At 29.9% G+C, this 20,808-nt stretch overlaps 2 protein-coding genes across 2 annotated transcripts; both read left to right on the top strand.

Moving 5' to 3' along the window:
• The first annotated feature begins 10,081 nt into the window (after window positions 1-10,081).
• LOC106767095 (NAC domain-containing protein 35) lies at window positions 10,082-12,762 on the top strand. The gene is made up of 3 exons (XM_014651919.2): window positions 10,082-10,579; window positions 10,905-11,173; window positions 11,823-12,762. The coding sequence occupies exons 1-3, from the start codon at window positions 10,285-10,287 to the stop codon at window positions 12,486-12,488; spliced, it is 1,230 nt and encodes a 409-aa protein (XP_014507405.1). The 5' UTR covers window positions 10,082-10,284; the 3' UTR covers window positions 12,489-12,762.
• A 3,836-nt stretch (window positions 12,763-16,598) lies between these two features.
• LOC106765606 (UDP-glucose 4-epimerase GEPI42-like) lies at window positions 16,599-18,729 on the top strand. The gene is made up of 7 exons (XM_014650283.2): window positions 16,599-16,969; window positions 17,048-17,288; window positions 17,369-17,596; window positions 17,679-17,760; window positions 17,854-17,936; window positions 18,062-18,153; window positions 18,406-18,729. Exons 1-7 carry the CDS (start codon window positions 16,725-16,727, stop codon window positions 18,488-18,490), a joined length of 1,056 nt encoding a protein of 351 aa, XP_014505769.1. The 5' UTR covers window positions 16,599-16,724; the 3' UTR covers window positions 18,491-18,729.
• The last annotated feature ends 2,079 nt before the right edge of the window (window positions 18,730-20,808 follow it).

Genomic DNA, 20,808 nt, shown 5'->3' with positions numbered 1-20,808 from the left:
TCTGTATAAATTAAAAATAGAAAAATAACTTATAGCATATATATAATAACAAAAACGAAAATACATGGACATGGATAATATAAATCGAACCAGTTTATTGGGTTTGACGTGTACATGAATAGAATTAAGTGATTCAAACCAAACAACATATATATGAAGATTAAGTAGAAGAATTACACGAATCTTAGAAGACCACACAGCAAAGGGGAAAAAATAGATATAAAGGAAAGGTTTGATTTGAGAAAGTTGAAGAGAATATGACAGAAAATGTTGTAGCCGACTTAACCTAAATGAGACGAATAGCAGATGGATTTGGATGTTGTTCTTGGAAGAGATTGGTTGGACGGTTGAAACCAACACATATATATCTTACATATCAGACAAACTACTCCTTTATGGTCGGTGATCTCATAATTAACCACCTAGCCAGACAGAAATGCTGTCACATTGCTCACACTACATATACGTACACAATTTTAACACAGATGATAATTATTTAGGCATAGAAATTATGCAGAAGTGATAATAAGTTTAGAATAATTTGAGTTTGGAAAAGTTGTTGTGGATGAGAAAAGCACAAGAGTGTCTTATATAAAAGTTTGTGAGTATGTGACGATGGACATAGATAAAAGTGATGGTGATGGGAATGTGTGAGTGTGTCTCTCTGTGGTTGATTCCATTTCATGAGTCACATGTCGACGCATGCAACGACCGCCAAAATGGTCCAAACCACGAGCTTCTTCAGTCTTTCTTTGTGTTGTGTGAGTGACCATTTAATGAGCTAGGCACCCACAATACCCCAAATGGGACATCCTTTCATTATCTTCTAATCTAATACACTTGCTAAATCCAACACTGTTCCTTTTACTCTTTTCCAAAATCCAAAAATGGGAATATTTCTGTCATTACTAACACTAATATTGCATCATCCTCTTTTTTTTTCTCATTCTCTCGCAGGATATTTTAGAAGATAACGAGGTCTTCACACCCCCTTTCTGCCTTTCACACTCCTGTTTCCTATGTAACCACCTTTTATCTTCTCTTTACCATAAACACATAACATTATCTTAATTTTTATGTTTTTTAAAATTCTAATTTTGTCTCGTATAAAGAAACATTTTAAAAACTTCAAAAGATCTCACATGAATCCTCTGTTTGTGTATATATTATATTTTCTTGTGCTGTGTTCATGAAACAAGTTTCCTTAATTGGCTGCTTAATCATTGCTCACACTCACAACAACGCGTATATAGGATAGGACAGCCCAAAATATCCCACTAATCCTATACTTTTCACATTCATTTCCCATTGTGTATTGGGTGTCACCTAACACAAAACTCTTCCTATTCTAACTTCAAAATCAATTTAAATTCAAAAAAAAAATAAAAAAATTGGATATCTACTTGTCAATTGAAATCTCTTTTATTATTACACTATATTTGATACTTTGAGATACATAAATTATTAAATTCATAAATAAATATATATCCTTTTTACTTTTAAATTTCTTATTTCTTAAAAAAATATAAAAATTTATTATTTTATAACTATTTATCTTTATAACGTGTAAAACAAATTTTTATATATAATATTTTTGTGTTAAGGAGCAACTTAGATAATTAGGAATATTTTTACAAGGGTGGAGATGTGAATTTTGGCAATGATGACGATGTATGAGATGTTGCCTCCTATGTAAGAGCTTCGTTCGGTCTTGGTCACGTGGTAGGTGCTTACAAGATATTCCTACTCTCAAGCTTAGACATTAAATATGCGTAATACGTACAACAATCAATAAAGAGTACCTATCTTGTGCTGTATTATTTATAGTATTTTAATGTGATTTTATGTGCATGAGTCAAATTAATTAAAGATTTTATTGGTAATTTAGTTTTATATTTAATTATATTATTTCTTTTTGTTTTTTAACTTTTTATTTAAGTAAGTTTTAATTATTTTAAATAAAGTTAATTTGTTTTTTTCTATTGGATTGATGTTAATGATCTTTAGAATGTCTTATGTATTAAAATTAGAGCGGTCAAAATGAGTCATAATCTGCAAGTCAATCTGATTCACCACACGTTTGGATCAAGTTGGATTTGAAAAAATTATATTTTATTATGTAGATCAGATTTCAACCCGGCTCATTCAAGTTGAACCTGTGGTGGGTCAAATTGGTCCACCAACCTACCTATTTAATTTTATTTTATTAAAATTTAATTTTAATTTTATAAAAAAATATTTATTATTTTTTTTGCTTGAAAAAATTATTTAAGTTCCCTATTTCCAAAATCAATTAAACAGGGAGTGAAATTTGTTTATATTTAAATTATGGAAAGTTTGAAATTTTTTTATTTAAAAAAATTGTAATTAAGTAAATAAGTGAGTCAACTTATTTACTCACCAACTCGTGATAGATCGAGTCGGATTTGAATTTTTCTGGTTCGCTAATAAATGAGCCAAGATAGGTTGGCTCACTAAGTGATCAACTTGTGGTAGACCAAACCAGATGGGATAGGGCAACCTATTTTGACAGCACTGGTTAAAATCTAAACGATATTAGGTTTGAAGGTGGCAGAGTTTAAAAAATGTGAAAGGAAATGAGTTCTAAAATTAAAAATAATCTTTGAAATAATATTAGATACTAAATTAATTTTATATATAACACATTAGGTCTCAATCGAATTAAAAAAACAAAGTAAATCGTCTTACAATTATATAAACCAAATTATTAATTAATTTTTAGTTGAAATTATATATTGTTTAAAATACCTTATTGGGATGATATTTTAGTGAGGTGATGTTATTTTAAGTAATTGTTCCTAAATGATATTTTTCTATACGACTGAAATTATTTAGATAAATTTAGAAATTTAGTAGGAAAATGAGGAAGTAATAGTAAGAAGGAGAATTTAAAAGGAATGACGTTTTATAAGTTTGATTGGATGAGAAAGAAATCAGTTATTTAAGTTAGTTTGAAGCTTATTGAGAGATGATGGATTTACTTAATATCTGGTCGGTCCATATTGAAAATGATCTATTCAAGCGGCTTCGAGAAATTTGTAGCAGAGTTAAATTCTGAAGTTATGTATTAGAAAGTCAATATATATCTGTTTTGGCCTGATTTATTCATAATTAATAAATTAATTAATTAATTAAAAAGTGGGTGATTTTGGCTAGAAACTGCATCATATCTTTCTTGTTTAAGCACATCACCTAACTCTGACATATGACAATCAACCATTTTTTTGGAGTGCCTTCTGCTTGAAATCTTCACTGTATCAAAACACCATTGATTTGATTTTGTTGAAAAATTCTTTTGTTCTGTTCTTAGAGTTTTGAAGAAGACGACGACTGAGAAAAAGACAGAGTTGAACTATTTATATTTAGTCGGTCACCTCCTCATCAGACCATTTCTGACTTTCCCTTCCATCTCCAATTCTTCTCACAAACTCTTTTCATTTCATTGAAAATCCGAGACATCATATAACACGACACGCTTTGGCTTTTACATGGCAACAAATTTCTAAAGTACATACACTGTTTGGGCTAAACACTGGCTGCATCATTCCGTTTTTACTCTCACAGTCACACTGCTTGATTTCTTGTTGGTTTTTGTGGAAAGATGATAAAGTTGATGGGACTAAATGATATGAAAATGCAATTTTCATCGTAATAAATGCAAAAAAGTATCTGCGGATTTCTTTTGTGTGATTTAGAAGTAGGGTTTGTTGATTTTTTAAGTTTGTGTTTGGTGGAGATAAAACTAAAAGAAGATGTGAGAAGAAGAAGAAGTAGTAATAAAGTGACTTGTTCTTGTCAATGGATCAGAGTGGTCACGGGTTTCCCTTGACTTCCATACAAAATTTATATACAGATAATCATTTTTATTTATAATATTTTCATAAATTAATTTTAAAATATGTTAATATAATAATAAATAAAGATGTTATAAAATATCTATCTTTTCCCATAGTAATATATATAGTAGTAGAAGAAGAAGTAGAGGTTTTGATTCTGCAGTGACCCACTCACCTCCCTTCCAATCAATTTATAAGTACACCACATGCTTTTTTCAATAACAGCATACCATAATTTAATTCTTCCTTTGACTCAAATTAATTCACTCTACCATCCATTCTTCCTATTCTATTCTATCCCCACACCATACTACACTTATATTTTCTCAATATTATTATTATTATTATTATTATTATTATTATTATTCAACTAATCTTAATATATCAAATATTTTACTTCACTTTCCAATCATTACACTTTATTCATTTACATATATATTTATTTAACTGATATATCAATTGTAATCAAGTGAACATCATTTTTCCTTTAAAATATTTAGTTACATTTATTTTTTTTAAGTTAGTCACTCTCTTCGGTCATAGTTCATTTTTTAATTATATATCTGTTCATATATATATATATATATATATATATATATATATATATATATATATATATATATATATATATATATATATGTAACAAGGATTCACTGACTGAATTTTTCTTTCAAAAATTGAAGTGTCAACATCTATATTTTTTTAAGGACGAAAATTATAACTTCATTTTTTTAAGATTATTAATTGAGATGACACGACACGTCAATCATATGTAAAAAATTATATATATATATATATATATATATATATATATATATATATATATATATNTAAAAAATTATATATATATATATATATATATATATATATATATATATATATATATATATATATATATATATATATATATACACGTCATCTTTTCTATTCTTTTTTAGTAATTACGTTAGCATATGAATAAACGTTGGAGCTTTGGAAACAAAAAGTATATTATTGTAAATGTGATTTTGATAAATTGGTTCGTTTATATTACATGTAGTCAAACTTTTGCAAGATGGTAATTGAAATTGAACCATGAACATATATTATCTATCCCAAAAAAAAAATAACTTCAAAATTATTAAAATGAAAGATGATTTTGAAAATATTTTTCGCCGACATATTATAAATATAACATCAAAATAAACTTAGAAACTAGAACAATATAAAATTACAGTTAGATAATCACTAGTATAAAAATAAGTATATTAGATCGATTCTAAAATTCATGTTAGACCAATTTTACACTCAATTTGATATAAATTGATATAATATGTCGAAGACATATTTAATTAGTTATGGAACAACCAATCTAATATTGAAAGAAATAGCATTTTTTAAATATCAATAATAATTATCGTTGTTTGTTTCCAAATCTTCATCGTCCTCGTCTTGACACTGCAATTCTAAATAGGATATTGACAGCTTCTCGAGGGTATGCAATAAAGAAAAAAGAGAGAAAAAAAAAATGAAAAGGGTTTGATATTGAGTTTTAAAAAGAACACATTGCAATAACTAATCTCTTACCACATATCTAATATAGTTTTTAATATTTACAAAATATCATCACATTTTAGATTACATTATTTCCACTACAAACAATTTTATAAATTATTATACTAATAAATTATCATAATACAAAAAATTCCATGCATATCCTAAAAATTAATTTCCCATTTGACTTAGTCTTAATGTAGACAAATTTAGATTGAGGTTGTGATGTGAAATATTTCACTCGTTATTAATGAGATATAATATTAAAGGTGACAATTGGGCTAAACGACAGTTAATTAGCATTAATATTTGACGAGTATAGGTTTTAAAATATATTGTGTTGTTAGATGAAGCACGATATTATGTATAATTGTGGAGGGTTAATAAAAATTAAACACGTAAGTTGTTAATTAAGATTTTATTTATAGAAAGAGAAGGCTAAACTAAACCTAACATGAAAATGACAATTTTTCTTAGAGAGTGGGGCGATTAAATGCAGCCTATCTACCTACATTCAATTAATGACAATCACGTTAGGATATGCATAAGTTGCGCGTTTCTAAAAAGTGCTTTTTATATTTTTCTAACTAAATCCTTAATTAATTATTTAGTCTGAAAGCATTGTTATAATTAGGTAAATTTAGTCTGAAGGTAACCGTGTGATGTGAGAATCTTAAGGGTTTCATGGGCAGTGTTAATGCATTAATTAATTTGTCAGGGTTACATTAACCTATTCTAACCCTAATTCCTAATTCCTAATTTGTGACCACCAGCTAATTAAGTTCACAAAATTTCTTGTTCATCCCCCACAATGTTTATAATATGCATTGCATCAAGAGCTTCTCTGTCAATTTGTCAACGCAACCTTTTCTTCTTATTTTGTTTTATTCTTACAACTAGTCTGCACATACTTCTAAAATCACATCACATCGAGACTTTTTCCGATTCATTTTTAATAGCAATTATGAAAACAAAGATTTTATGCAAAACAAAAAATATCACTCTGAAAAACCTTCTTTTTAATAGAAAAAACAATACAAAAGTCTCATAAAATATTAAAAACCATAATTACAGTACTATACAAAAACTATAGTATTGAACGACTGAAATATAAAATCCAAATATTTAGTATAGTGTTTTATTGATAATTTGAAAATGAATCAGATAAAGTCAAATCATTCTCCATGTCATTCAATCAATTATTTATTATCGATAAAAAAAATGTAAAATCATTCTCAAAAATTGCTTTTTACCATTAATTTTTAACGTTTCCATGACAAAACATTTCAGACATTAATATAATTTGTTATCTTACTGTATTGTCAGATTTACTAGGTGAGGTGGTTTTTAAAATATTTATATAAATTGTATAAAAATTTAATTTTACATACAGAGTCATCTTAAAAGATTAATTTATTATAAGAGTATTTTGAGAATGTTATTTTATTAATTTTAGTTCATAAATTTGTTGTTTTAAGTTCTTTTAATAAAAGATGACGTTAGATCTTTATATAAATTTAGTTTATGTTTCATTGTTGTTATATTTGCTCACTTTTTTCTTCTTCTAAAGTCCTAATATGAGAATGCACACTTAATAACTACTATTTTTAGAATAATCACACATAACCAAAAAATAATTTAGTTGTGGAAGTTAATAAGACAGTAGAATATCAGTTAGCAATATAAATTTCAATAATTTATGATGAGATTATTTTAAGTAGAAAAGTTATTAAGTGCATAATGTATTTTCTATCATTAATCATGGGTTTTATGACGAAATAGATATATTGAGACATACTAATGTACATCACAAATAGGATAAAGTCGATACTTGAATTATTCATAAACGAATTGATTTCCGTACGTCAAATGCTTGATTAAATTTATTTATTTAAAGTTAATAATTTGGGTGTTAATGAGTTGGAACATACGTGTGTTAATTTATTTAAATTTATTTATTTAAAGTTAATAATTTATTAATCACTTCCGACAGACTAAGCTAAAGAAGTCTAATTAATTCTGTTAATGAGTGTATGACGTTATTATAACTTTTTAAATTTTAGTTACAAGTCTAATGTGATTTTTTTTGCATCATAACCTGCATAAAAATCTAACACAAAATCAAAACAACTTATATTTATAAAATATTTGAAAAGAGTACATAATTTTTGTATTAAATTTGAAACGAAAAACAAAGGCTAACTCAATAACAATTCTCAAATAAATAAAATATAAGCACATAATTATGAATTATAAAAAAATAAATAATGCATCATATATCAAAAACTGCAAAAAGACATTAAATATATAAAAAATAGGGTTAAATATGTTTTTAGTCCCTATACTTTGGAGCGATTTTGGTTTTAGTTCATTTTCAAACTATGGTACAATTTAGTCCTTCAACTTTAGAAAACTCTGGGTTTAGTATTTTTTACCATTTTTTTTAACTTTATTTATTGTTTCAACACGTTTCATTATAGCATTTGGATTGTTTAAACTGTTTGACACATTTTTGCTTCAATGTTAACTAAGAAACGTGCTTGAAACAACAAATAAAATTTAAAAAAATTGGTAAAAAAGACTAAAACCATAGTTTTCTAAAGTTGAAGAACTAAATTGTACCATAGTTTGAAAATGGACTAAAACCAAAATCGCCCCAAAGTATAGGAACTAAAATCATATTTAACCCTAAAAAATACTTTAATACATATAAAAAAATATTATTTTCATAGATAACATAAACGACACCATATCCCTTTTCTTAGATAAAATATTTAAATAAATAATGAAATTTTTTAAAATTTTGACACACTTAATTCTATAATAACCTAATATGTATGATTTCAATGATTTGAAAATCGAAACCAAATCTCTTATCTTAGTTTTAAAATTTTTGAAAGATTTCACAAACTTTTCAATGATTCTGAAATAACTAAAATCAATATAATATATATATATATATACATATATATATATATATATATATATATATATATATATATATATATATATATATATATATTTATTGTTCAAATGCAACATGAGTCTTTTAAGTTTGCGAAATTTTAAAAATTATCACTGAGTCTTAATATGCTTCGTTTTCTTCAAAAAGGAAGCATGTCACTCGATTAAAAGGCAAAATATGCACTAGTGAGGATATACAATAGTTATAATAGGCAACAATGTATATGTAATGTGTGGTGAGATGAATAAAACAATATATAATCTATTTTTTACTTGTAAGGTTGTAACTAAAGTGTAAAACAAGTGTAATAGATGCATATGGACAAACTTAGTGCAACATAGCGAAACAATAAATCACTTTATATAATTTAGTAGTTTAAAGCTAAGTAATAAAAAGTAATATGATTTAGAAGTGTTTGTGGATATCAATGTGTTGTAGTATTTGGAATGTAAAAAACATAATTATCTTTAAGAATGTCATAGAAAATGTAAACAGAATCTTTTTGTTTGACACATGTTAACGATTGGGTCTAATTGGCACATAAATTCAATAAGACACATCTTTTATAACATAAATAGTATATTTGTCCCCTCATATGTATAAGGTAGTAACAAAGTTGACCAATAGAGGATGATAGGATGTTTATAACTCTGCACATAGAAATTGAAGTTTGAAAGCATGAACATTTAATATGAATGAGATAAGAATTGAAGGATTGCACATGTCATCTATAATTAATCTTTCTTTAATATGGGTAAATTAAGGGTCAAAAGTATAATGTGTTATGGAGGATGAATATTGAGGTGAGTTTGTAAATAATGACAATGGGTTGTAATTAGATGACAGTATAAAAGTGTTTTTATACATAATAAGCTTAATAGTAGTTATTAATCAGTTAACTTCCATATATAATTAATCCCTATGGAAGATGAAGTGGAAGGTTGGATGACATTTTCATCGTATTATAATTGATGAGACTTACAAGATTCATGTGGTGCACGTGAACTGCCAACGTACGGGCGGGAAAAGATCAACCAATCAACCCAATAACTAAACCAAGAATTCAACTTACTCAAGAACTTGCATGGAACATATCCCACCATTTTAATTTTCTTTCTTCACACTTCTTAATACATAATTCATCGTTACTTCTTTATATGGATAAAAAATAGCTATACATGTAAAGTTTTAGTTAGAAACAGTTGAAGTTTAGAGCTAATATATATAATCTATGGGAAAGAGACAGAAAAGAGGAGAGAGAGAAGAGCACACGAGTGTTTCCTTTTGTCTTAAAAAAATGTGGGGGTAAAAGAGATAGAGAGAGGAGTGTTTTAGGTGAGAGAAAGTTACAATAATAATATGAAGTTAGAAAAAAATGGAAAATGGAAAAGAATTTAGTTTGGAAACATATATTTGTGTTGTGTTGTTGTGTTGTGTAGGAGATGGAAGAAAGGTCCAAGGGCACCGCTTTGGGGCTGTAGCCACCCTGTCTTCTTTTTGAAAAGTCATTTTCTCATCTTAAAAACACCTTAGCGTATGCCCTCTTCCCATGTAGGCCCTCCTTGAAAGCTATGTAGATGTTTCTATTAACTCTTTTTTTTTTATTTTTTTTTTCAATTTAAATTGCATTTTCTAGAGTGAGAAGAGAAAAGACAATATTTTTGAAATGTAAAAGAAAAAAAGAAATAATTTTGAAATGTGCCTTACTTGCATAGACATATACATATATACATATATACATATACATAGTAGTAGTAGTGATGTTAACCATCAATCTCTTATCTTTGCCTAACACTGGTGTACCACCAAATTCGTACAAATATTACTTGTGTGAGTATAAAGAGGTGAGGCCAAAGGAAAGTGTCTGTCTGAGTCTGAGTCTGAGATTAACTACTTGTTAGTTACTTACTTTACATAGACGCAGAGTGAATGGCAATTGCAGCCGCAAACTCATCGCCCACCATGAGTCTCAGCCAGAGCCAGAGCCAGGAGGACGTCACCACCGCTTCCACCACCAACGACAACACCAACAGTAACAACAACAACAACGATAACAAGCCCGACGATCACGAGCATGACATGGTTATGCCTGGTTTTCGCTTCCATCCAACTGAAGAAGAGCTCGTCGAATTCTACCTTCGCCGTAAGGTGGAGGGAAAGCGTTTCAACGTTGAACTCATTACTTTCCTCGATCTTTATCGCTATGACCCTTGGGAGCTTCCTGGTATATATATATATATACACACACACACACTCACTTACGCATATATTAAAGTTTCGCTTCCCTTTTCCTCAAGCAATTCTGGGAACTAACTCCCCCTTTTTTCTGCCATCTCCCACTAATTATATATACGTATATATCATTCCTTTTTCCTAGACGGCTAGCTTTTCCCGCTTCTTATATATATGGATGATTCCTCCACATACATATATATCTCATGTGTAATTTTGTCCTATGTTTTTTCCTGCTGGTTATTTAATTGAATTATCGGATGTGTGTTGTGTTCATGGATCCTCCAATTTTGATGAAGTGTGTGTGTGATGAACAGCCTTGGCGGCTATTGGGGAGAAGGAGTGGTACTTCTATGTGCCGAGAGATAGAAAGTATCGAAACGGTGATCGTCCCAATCGTGTCACCACCTCTGGGTATTGGAAGGCGACGGGAGCTGATAGGATGATCCGAACGGAGAATTTTCGGTCAATCGGCCTCAAGAAAACCCTAGTTTTCTATTCTGGGAAAGCTCCCAAAGGCATACGAACTAGTTGGATTATGAACGAGTATCGCTTGCCGCAACACGAAACCGAACGATATCAAAAGGTACCACATACCTCACACCTTATACGTTTTATATTTGCAATAATCGATCCACTTGCTGTTTCTACTTCTTCTTTTGTGATATGTGTAGGAAAACCCGCCGGGTCTTAGTTTTGGTTTTATAATTATTCAACCCTAGTTTGTTTTAAACCTAAAGTAGTTCATCTTGGTTTTGGGTTTGAGATCGTTTTGGTTGGCTAGATTTTATCTGGTGTTGCTAGAGATTCTTCCTTCCGAAACCATAGCTAGATTCGGAGCTATGGCACACCAAAATGCTATAGCTACGCGAAACTTGCAGCCACTCATGGTCTAAAGTCAAGATACTCGACCAAGATCGAAAAGCCGAGAGGTGAACAATTAATGAATACGTGATAGAAGGAGGGATTGAAAATTTAAAATAAAAGTGTTGGCAGAAAATCAAAACAACCAGCACCGTTTGTCATTAATTCACTTTCTTTATCCTCTTCTCTCTCGCACACATTTATGACTGCATGCATGAATTTTGAAGTCTTATAATAAATTCAATTCGTGCCTCCCTCCGTACCGGTACTAAGTTTTTCTCAAACTTCGTCCGGTCATTTCTTTTCATGAAAATCTCTTCACGGAATGCTTAATTCTCGAATATTGAAATTATTTTTGTTTCTATTTCCAGGCTGAGATATCGCTTTGCCGCGTGTACAAGAGAGCTGGAGTAGAGGACCATCCCTCCCTCCCTCGCTGTCTCCCAACAAGGCCATCTTCATCAAGAGCTTCTTCGCACTCCGAAACCAAAAAGCACAACGAGATGGTTCATCACAACATGGGATTTGCGGGACAATCGAAGCCAACCGAACAACTCGTTGACAAAATGAATGAAACGGAAGCAAGCAGTGATGTCAACACGGCTCTTGGACTTTCGAAATATAATGCTTACCGTGCTGCGATGGGTGCACTCAGCAGCACAATGGCACTTCCGGTTGTTCCAATGGACGAGGAAGGGCTGATGATGATGCAGCATCAGCAGCAGTCTAAGCAAGCAGCAGCACACGCAGGTGCTCCTGGGATTGGCACAATCTTCTCTGCTGGACCTTCTAGTTCCAATAACAATGGAGTGGTGAACATGGATGATCTGAATAGGCTAATGAGTTATCAGCAGCAGTACTACAATGTTCAAAGCCATCCCAATCAGTTCTCTACTCTGCTGATGCAACCATCACCAGTAGTGTCTCTCACCTCGCTACCAAATCCACTTCCAACCACCTTCTCTGACCGACTGTGGGAGTGGAATCCAATCCCAGAGCCCCCAAATCAAGAGTACAGCAACATGTCCTTCAAGTAATCACTTATCAATATTATATATCTGTGAACTGCACATACATATATATATATATAGAGAGAGAGAGAGAGTGAGAGAGAGAGAGACATTTATCTGTGCTAATTTCTACTATCAACTTTATCTAGGTTGTTCTCGTTTTTACTCTAATTAATCCTGTGTCTTATCTTAGAATTCAATAACATAATTGTATGACACATTCTCATCAATCATCAATATATGTATTTGTCGGTAGCACTTTTAGGGTTTTAGTTTTAAGCCACTTTTATTATTCTTGTTTATATATACGCACTTTTGATTGTGCATAGAACCACAAGTAAAACTGGATTTTCAAGTTACAAATTTTGTGTTAAATGTTGGCATCTTCCTATATATGGGTCAGATGGATAGGCAGAGTAGCGTTTCTTCAAGTTTTTTCATAAAACGAATGCCAGTTCTGTTATAGTGTAATTAAGTATGAGATTCTCTATTAAACTCAAAACGCAACACTATAAGATTACTTTTACATATATAGTGAGGGTGTAGATAGAATATACTAGTAAGATTTTATTCAAGCAAAACTCATCCCAATGTAGATAGGGTATACCAAAGAAGATTCCAGCCTCAATTTTCAGCTTATTTAATGGAGAGGAACATAATATATGTGTGATTTTAGGGTTGCAAATGTATATAGATGAGGTGTTTGGCCATTAAGTGCCTACCATCGTAAGTCAAAGTAATTTTTATGATATAATTTTTTGCTGATATAGAAAAGTCGTAAGTCAAAAGCCATTTATTTAATAATAGGGTAATTTTAGAATAAGAAAAATGTCCATTTACATTTCAAGAATACACTTTGAAATACAATTAAATAATCAAAAGAGAGAGATACTTTTACTAGGAATGTTTTAAGAAATCAAAGAACAGTTTATTATATATAAGGCCAAGCTTTCCAGAATGAATTACACAGATATGGATATGCTAATGTGTTCTTAAGATTAATTCCCGCACTTCTTTCTATCAATCCCTTAAGCATGTTTTAAAAAAATGAATTCTATATTATGATGTATTATACATTTTTAATTAGTATTACGCATTTTGACAACATATATAATCGTCATTTAAAATATATACGATTAAATCTGTCTTATGTTCACATGTAAAACATTCGTTTTACTGCTATCAATATTTTCTCCTACACTTTGAATGTGATCGATGAAAATGTATACATTCATATATTTTCTTAAAAAAAAATATTCCTGGATTTGGGTAGCAATACGTGTTTTCATAAGTTTATTTTAATATATTTCTCATTTCATATATGTGTAATATTTATACCAATACAAGCTTGTGTAAGAACTTCATTTGGAAGTGGAGTGTATGCTTGATTCTATAAAATATATATTGATAATGCATATGCTTCGTATAAAAAAAATCATATATAAATATCAATGTGCCAGCTTCCAAATAATTAAAAACATCAACAAAGTAAATATGAAATTTATAGCTCTACAAGAACATGCAATAAAAATTGACATAAATGTTGTGAAAGTAATTATATAAACAGTTTTTCACGTAGATTTCAGATGATATATGTTTGTAAACGCAGTATCGGGTTTTTTTCGCGGTAGAACTCTTCCAAGAGATTGTGATAAAAATATATTTATTGAATGTTTTAATTAAAAAAATAGTAATTTAATTAGTTATATGTTCTTACGTGTGTATACCAATGCGATTGTTTGAAGTAAAATTTTTTATTGAACAGATAATACTCTTTACAAAATATATGTTTGTCTATATACTAAAATTATAGAATTAAATTTTAATTATTTATGATTTGAATAAGACATTTTCTTATTGAAAATTGTTATACTTTTTACACAGAAAAGGTAATGCTATAGTACTAAAAGATTAGGTAAAATTAACATTATTACTGTTTTTAAATTTTAATTGTGATTATATAAATAAATAAAGGTATATGTATATATTTTTAATATATTCAGAATGTTGGTTGGTATAGAAAATTAGCTATGCAGACTGGCATAACACTTAATGGTATTGATTTCAAATTTATTAGCATGCCGCATTTTTTTACTTCCTTTTTGAGCTGAAATGAAAAGTTGACCCGCTTAAAAAAATGAACCTTAGATTACTCTCTATTAGTATTATTAAATTGGTTTTATATACATTAATTATGGATCTATACTAAACCAATAATGTATGAGATTAATAGAAACTTTGTTATAGTATATAAAATCAACAAATGCTATGAATATATTAAATCATAGTGCAATATATTATATATAAAGTCATGATGTTTATATGACTTTTTTTAATGTCTTTGTGATTGAAGAGACAGTTTTTTATGATGCCCCCACAACGACAGTTTTCACCGAAATGTAATATTTTTAATGATAATTCTTTAAGTGGTTCTAATTTATATCAATATTATATTGAAAAAATTAAGCAGACATATAAAGAATTATATTTAAGATAATTTTAAGAAAAGAATTATATTTAAAGAAAAGAATTGTATATAATATTAAAGAGTAAAAAAAGGAAAGATTTTTGAAGTAAAATGAGTGTGTATAAGGAGAAAGTCCTTTGAATAATAAGTATGTAATGACAGGCATGGTGTGTGGTCACAGCATTGCACAGTGTTACCCGTGAACAAAATAAAGGACAAACTACTTTTATTTTATTTTTTTAAAGCAACACCTTAGTTTTTTTTTTTTATATATATATATAATCTGACAACTGTAATGTGCAACTATTTTATCTTACTATATTTTTAATTTCTCATAACTAATTTATACTTTTAATTTCTTTGTATTTGAAAAATATTAGAATCTAGAATCATAGGCCTCCGTGTGTTGAAATTGGATTCGTATTTGGTTATTCGGTCCATTTCCCTACAAGGCCCATTTCAAAATAAATTTCTTGAACTTTGATGAATGTATTGTATGGGTGTTTCATCCTACACCTCCAAGCTTTCATCTCGCACCTCTAAAAATTATCATTTTAACCTTAATTAATATTATTTTAATATTTTCTCTTTCTTCATAAAGTAATTCTGCACCCCTTTAACTTTTTCTCTTTCTTATTAAAGTCAACCTACATCCTTCTAATTTTTTCTCTCTTTTATTAAAGTCATCCTACATCATTTTAATAGATTTTAAAATCTATACAATTTTTATATAAATTTTCTAAATTTTATTTCGAGATTTAAAATTTAATAAAAATTTAATAATAATTTAATTTAATTTAAAATTTTAATATTATTTAATACACATTTATATCTTAATAATTATTAAAGTATAATTTTATTATTATAATAGTTATGTTAAAAAAATAAAAAAAAAAAGTAACTAAAATAAAAGTAATAATAATAAATATTAAGAGAATTGTAAATTACGTACAGATTTTGAAAAGTAAAATTATTATTTATAATATCTTTAAACAATTATTTTAATATTTATTATTGTTTATTTTTATTTTAGTTACTTTTGTTTTTATTTTTTTAACATAACTATTATAATAACAAAAATTATATTTTAAAAATTATTAAGAAATAAACGTATATTAAATAGTTTTAAAATTTTAAATTAAATTAAACTATTATTAAATTTAAAATGNAATTTAAAAAATTTATAAAAAAAATTGTATAGATTTTAAAGTCTATTAAAATGGTGTAAGATGACTATAATAAGAGAAAAAAAATTAGAAGGGTGTAGGTTCACTTTAATAAGAAAGAGAAAAAATTAAAGAGATGCAGAATGACTTTATGAAGAGAAAGAAAATATTAAAATAATATTAATTAAGGTTAAAATAGTAATTTTTGGAGGTGGAGGATAAAAGCTTGGAGGTGTAGGATGAAACACTGTATTAGTTATATGAAAGATGTGTCTGAAGAAAAAAAAATCCTCACCAAAAGTTTGGTCTTAAACATATAAAAAAGAAAAAAAGTGATCTTTACTAAAGCATGTTTGAGAAGACGATAAAAGAGTGGAATTTAGGGGAATGGGTTAGCATTAAGTTTTCTAACGTTGGCTTTTGATCGTATTAATTTGAAAGAAAAGGATAGAATTTGTAATGTAATCTGTAATATATGTGAGGTAAAGGGACAAGTGTTGAAGGAGAAGAGAGATTGCTTTCTAACAGTAGAGAAGCAATTATTGTGTCTTTATTTATAATTAAAAAAGGAAAAAAAAGAGTAGTTTAAATGAGGTTGAAGTGGGAGAAGGGAAGGATGTGAGGAAAAAGATGGTGTCCCCGATGTCAACGATTCTGGTGACGGGTGGGGCGGGCTTCATCGGATCCCACACCGTGCTTCAGCTTCTCAAACAGGGTTTCCGGGTTACCATAATCGACAACCTCGACAACTCCGTCATCGAAGCCGTTCACAGGGTTCGCCGTCTTGTCGGTCCTCACCTTTCCAACAACCTCATCTTCTGCCACGGCGACCTCCGCAATCCCAACGATTTGGAGCCACTCTTCTCCCAGACCAAGTACCTTTTATTCTCTCTCTCTCTTTCTCTCTCTTTCTTTCCGTTTGCATGATGCATTGTTCCGTCCATCGCCGCCAGGTTTGATGCTGTCATCCACTTCGCCGGCCTAAAGGGTGTTGGAGAAAGCGTTGCAAAGCCCCGGCGTTACTACGACAACAATGTGGTGGGAACTATCAACCTTTTTCAGGCAATGGCTAAATTTAACTGCAAGAACATGGTTATTTCCTCCTCCGCCACTGTTTATGGCCAACCTCATCAAGTTCCCTGCGTGGAGGAGGACTTGCATTTACACGCCATGAATCCCTACGGAAGAACCAAGGTACCACACTATACTCTGCTTGAATTTAAGATGAAAGAACGTGACAGACACTGTTTGTGCGTGTGCGTGTGCGTGTGTAGCTCTTTGTTGAAGAAATTGCCAGAGACATTCAGAGAGCAGAGGGAGATTGGCGGATCATTCTGCTGAGGTACTTCAATCCGGTTGGGGCTCACGAGAGTGGGCAGATTGGGGAAGATCCAAGGGGTATCCCCAATAATCTCATGCCTTACATTCATCAGGTTGCTGTTGGTAGATTGCCTGAGCTCAAAGTTTATGGTCATGATTATCCCACCAAGGATGGCACCCCGGTGAGCCATTCAATCTCTTTCGTTCTTCTTCACCTTGCAAATTACGTTACCAGTAACAGTTTATGATTGTGTTTAAATGCAGATCCGGGATTATATCCATGTAATGGACTTGGCAGATGGTCACATTGCTGCCCTTCGAAAGCTTTTTGCAACAGACAACATTGGTCCGTCATCACTGTCATAAAACCAATGACTTCTTTAAATTTCTTATCTGTTTTTTCCTCGCCTATCACTCAAACAATTTCTTCACTATTTAGGTTGTACTGCCTATAATTTGGGGACTGGGCGTGGTACATCGGTGCTTGAGATGGTCGCTGCATTTGAAAAAGCTTCCGGCAAGGTCATTGTTCATTTTGTATCTTCCTCACTCACATCAAATCACATCACATCACATGATCTTTGTAAATGTAGTGAACCTACGCACTCAACTCAACTAAACTGTTCGTTGCCTCTTCCTTTTTCCAGAAAATTTCGATGAAAATGTGTCCCAGGAGACCAGGAGATGCTACTGCTGTATATGCATCCACGGAGAAAGCTGAGAAAGAACTTGGTTGGAAGTAAGTTTTGTATTTCACCTCCAATTACATCATGTTACTTCGTAAAGCCATAATTATCCATCAATTTATTCTCTGTAGTTGATACTGCTACTTCATTTAGTCATTTTAGTTCCCTACCAATTTGATCTCTAGCTATAGACCAGATTGATGCACAGGAAAAACAAAATTTGAGATTAAATGCACTGATTTGAAACTAAACTTAGGAATCAAATTGGCATATTCTTGAGAATTAAAATGACTGTGTTGGCACAGGGCAAAATACGGTATAGAGGAAATGTGCAGGGACCTATGGAATTGGGCGAGCAAAAATCCGTGGGGATACCAGGGGAAACATTAGCTTCATCCCAGACATGTGTGCCTTGTACCAGACTTCCCACTCCTTGTCGTTTTCGGATTCTTCCACTATACCTATCATCTTCACTAATAATATTTCATCTTTCTTTTGTTCATTCAATTGATTGATTCTTTACACTATCTTAGCCTAAATATTTGTCTGATTTTGATTTCTGATATTGTAGAAAGCAGAACTTCAGAGTTATATATATATGAGAGCCAATTAAATTATTTTCCATGAAACAGTGATCGAATGTCTCTTCAGAAATCTTATTATTATTATTGTCATCACATGCTATTTCGGTACACATTTGTTGGCTGCACATACAGCTGTTCCGATTTTCTTAAGAGATTGCTGGCTGGCTATGCTCTGTGTAGCACATGTTGAAACCAATCCATCCATACCAACCATGTGTTTGGTTTGCTCTACGTCAAAACCTTCAAATTTGTGTAAAAAACGTGAATAACCAAAATTATATGAAATAAATTCCAATTTTTTGAACTAATTTTCTTCTTATTTGACTTTTTTTTTCGTTCATATATAAATGAATGTTAATTTCTTACCCAGTGAATGGAATTTAATTCTGAAGCATTTTATATCAATTTCTAGATCGATAATATGATGATGAGCTTAAAAACAGTAAAACAAAAATCAGCTACCTTGTAATAGACGTGGTTATACAGGAAGAAAGGATGACTGTGTCAGATTTTACTGGTTTAGTTCAAAAATTGATAGGAAAGGGAAATGCAGATTGGTTGTATCTTTCTGTCCCTTGTCGAAAAAGTTGTCGGTGGTTTATAATATTGTATGGATCATGAAAATATAATCGTGGCCTCAACACCTAAGAAAAAGGTGTGTGAAAGTGAATGATGTTTTGGTGAAGGCAATTAGATTAATGGTTGGACTTAGGTGGTGCCGAATGCAGCACAATACAATGTAGTATTTTCACCTCATTCAACAATTTTTTTAAAAAGCATGTGGTGGGAGCGCCCACACGTATGAGGGTCATCATTTTTTTGTGTCTATAAAAGAGTGGGGTTTCCCTCCCGTTACTATGTCGTAGCAAATATTAAATGTATAAAGTAAAGAAAGGAGTTAAATATGTTTTTAGTCCCTATATTTTGGGGCGATTTTGGTTTTAGTTCATATTCAAACTATGGTACAATTTAATTTTATTTGTTGTTTTAAGCACGTTTTTTAGTTAACATTGAAGCAAAAATATGTCAAACAGTGTAAATAATCCAAATGCTATAATGAAACGTGTTTGAAACAACAAATAAAATTAAAAAAAATTGGTAAAAAAGACTAATACCAGAGTTTTCTAAAGTTGAAGGATTAAATTGTACCATAGTTTGAAAATGGACTAAAACCAAAATCGTCCCAAAGTATAGGGACTAAAAACATATTTAACCCTAAAAAAAAGTGTATCTTGCTCATTGTTTGATTTTATTTACTATTTAATTAATAATTAATATAATTTTACATCTTCATCATTTAGGTCTTGTTCACTTGAATAGATTTGAAGGAGGGTAATTGAGTGAATTTGAGAGGATTTGAAAGTATTTTTTTTTTTTGTTTATTTTAATGAATTTGGAGGTAAACGAGAATGAATTTGAAAGTAAAATTTGTGAGAATTAGTGTATGATTTAATTTATCTGACAGATTAAAAAAATTTATCCACTCTCATTTATCTCCAAATTTATTCAAATAAACAACAAAAAAATTTATCTTCAAATTTATTCAATTACTCTTCTCCAAATCCAAAGTGAACAAGTCCTTAATAGAGTCACTCAAACGAGTCAACTTTAATATTGGATGGTTTACCTTTTTTTTTAATTAACGCGTCATTCATTCATGTTATTACTATAAAAGAGAAAAAAAAAAAAAAGGGAAGAGAACACAAATGCCAGATATTTTTTTACCCAATTTTAGATTAATAATATAAATAAAAATCTAATTTATTCTAATATCATCAGTTGATCCTAATATTATATATGTTTGTCAATGTACATATATATATATATATATATATATATATATATATATATATATATATATATATTATTCTAAGATATGCGTAGTAAAATTAATGACAAAAGAAAGGTGTAAAATTATTCGGTGTTAATGAGACAAAACTGCAAAAATTCATTCATGTAATGCCCTGTTCAAAATCATTTGTACTTCATGATACACATCACTAGATAAGCAAACTGCAAATAATCTATTAGAATTCTAACAGCTATACTGGTTTATATTATTGTTGTTGTAGTATACACACAACTCAGCACCTTTGAAGTTGTGCTCCTCTTAACTGCACATAG

The sequence above is a fragment of the Vigna radiata genome, chromosome 7, assembly GCF_000741045.1.
Source record: "Vigna radiata var. radiata cultivar VC1973A chromosome 7, Vradiata_ver6, whole genome shotgun sequence".
NCBI classification, from domain to species: Eukaryota; Viridiplantae; Streptophyta; class Magnoliopsida; order Fabales; family Fabaceae; genus Vigna; species Vigna radiata.
This window is presented reverse-complemented; position numbering and strand designations above follow the sequence as displayed.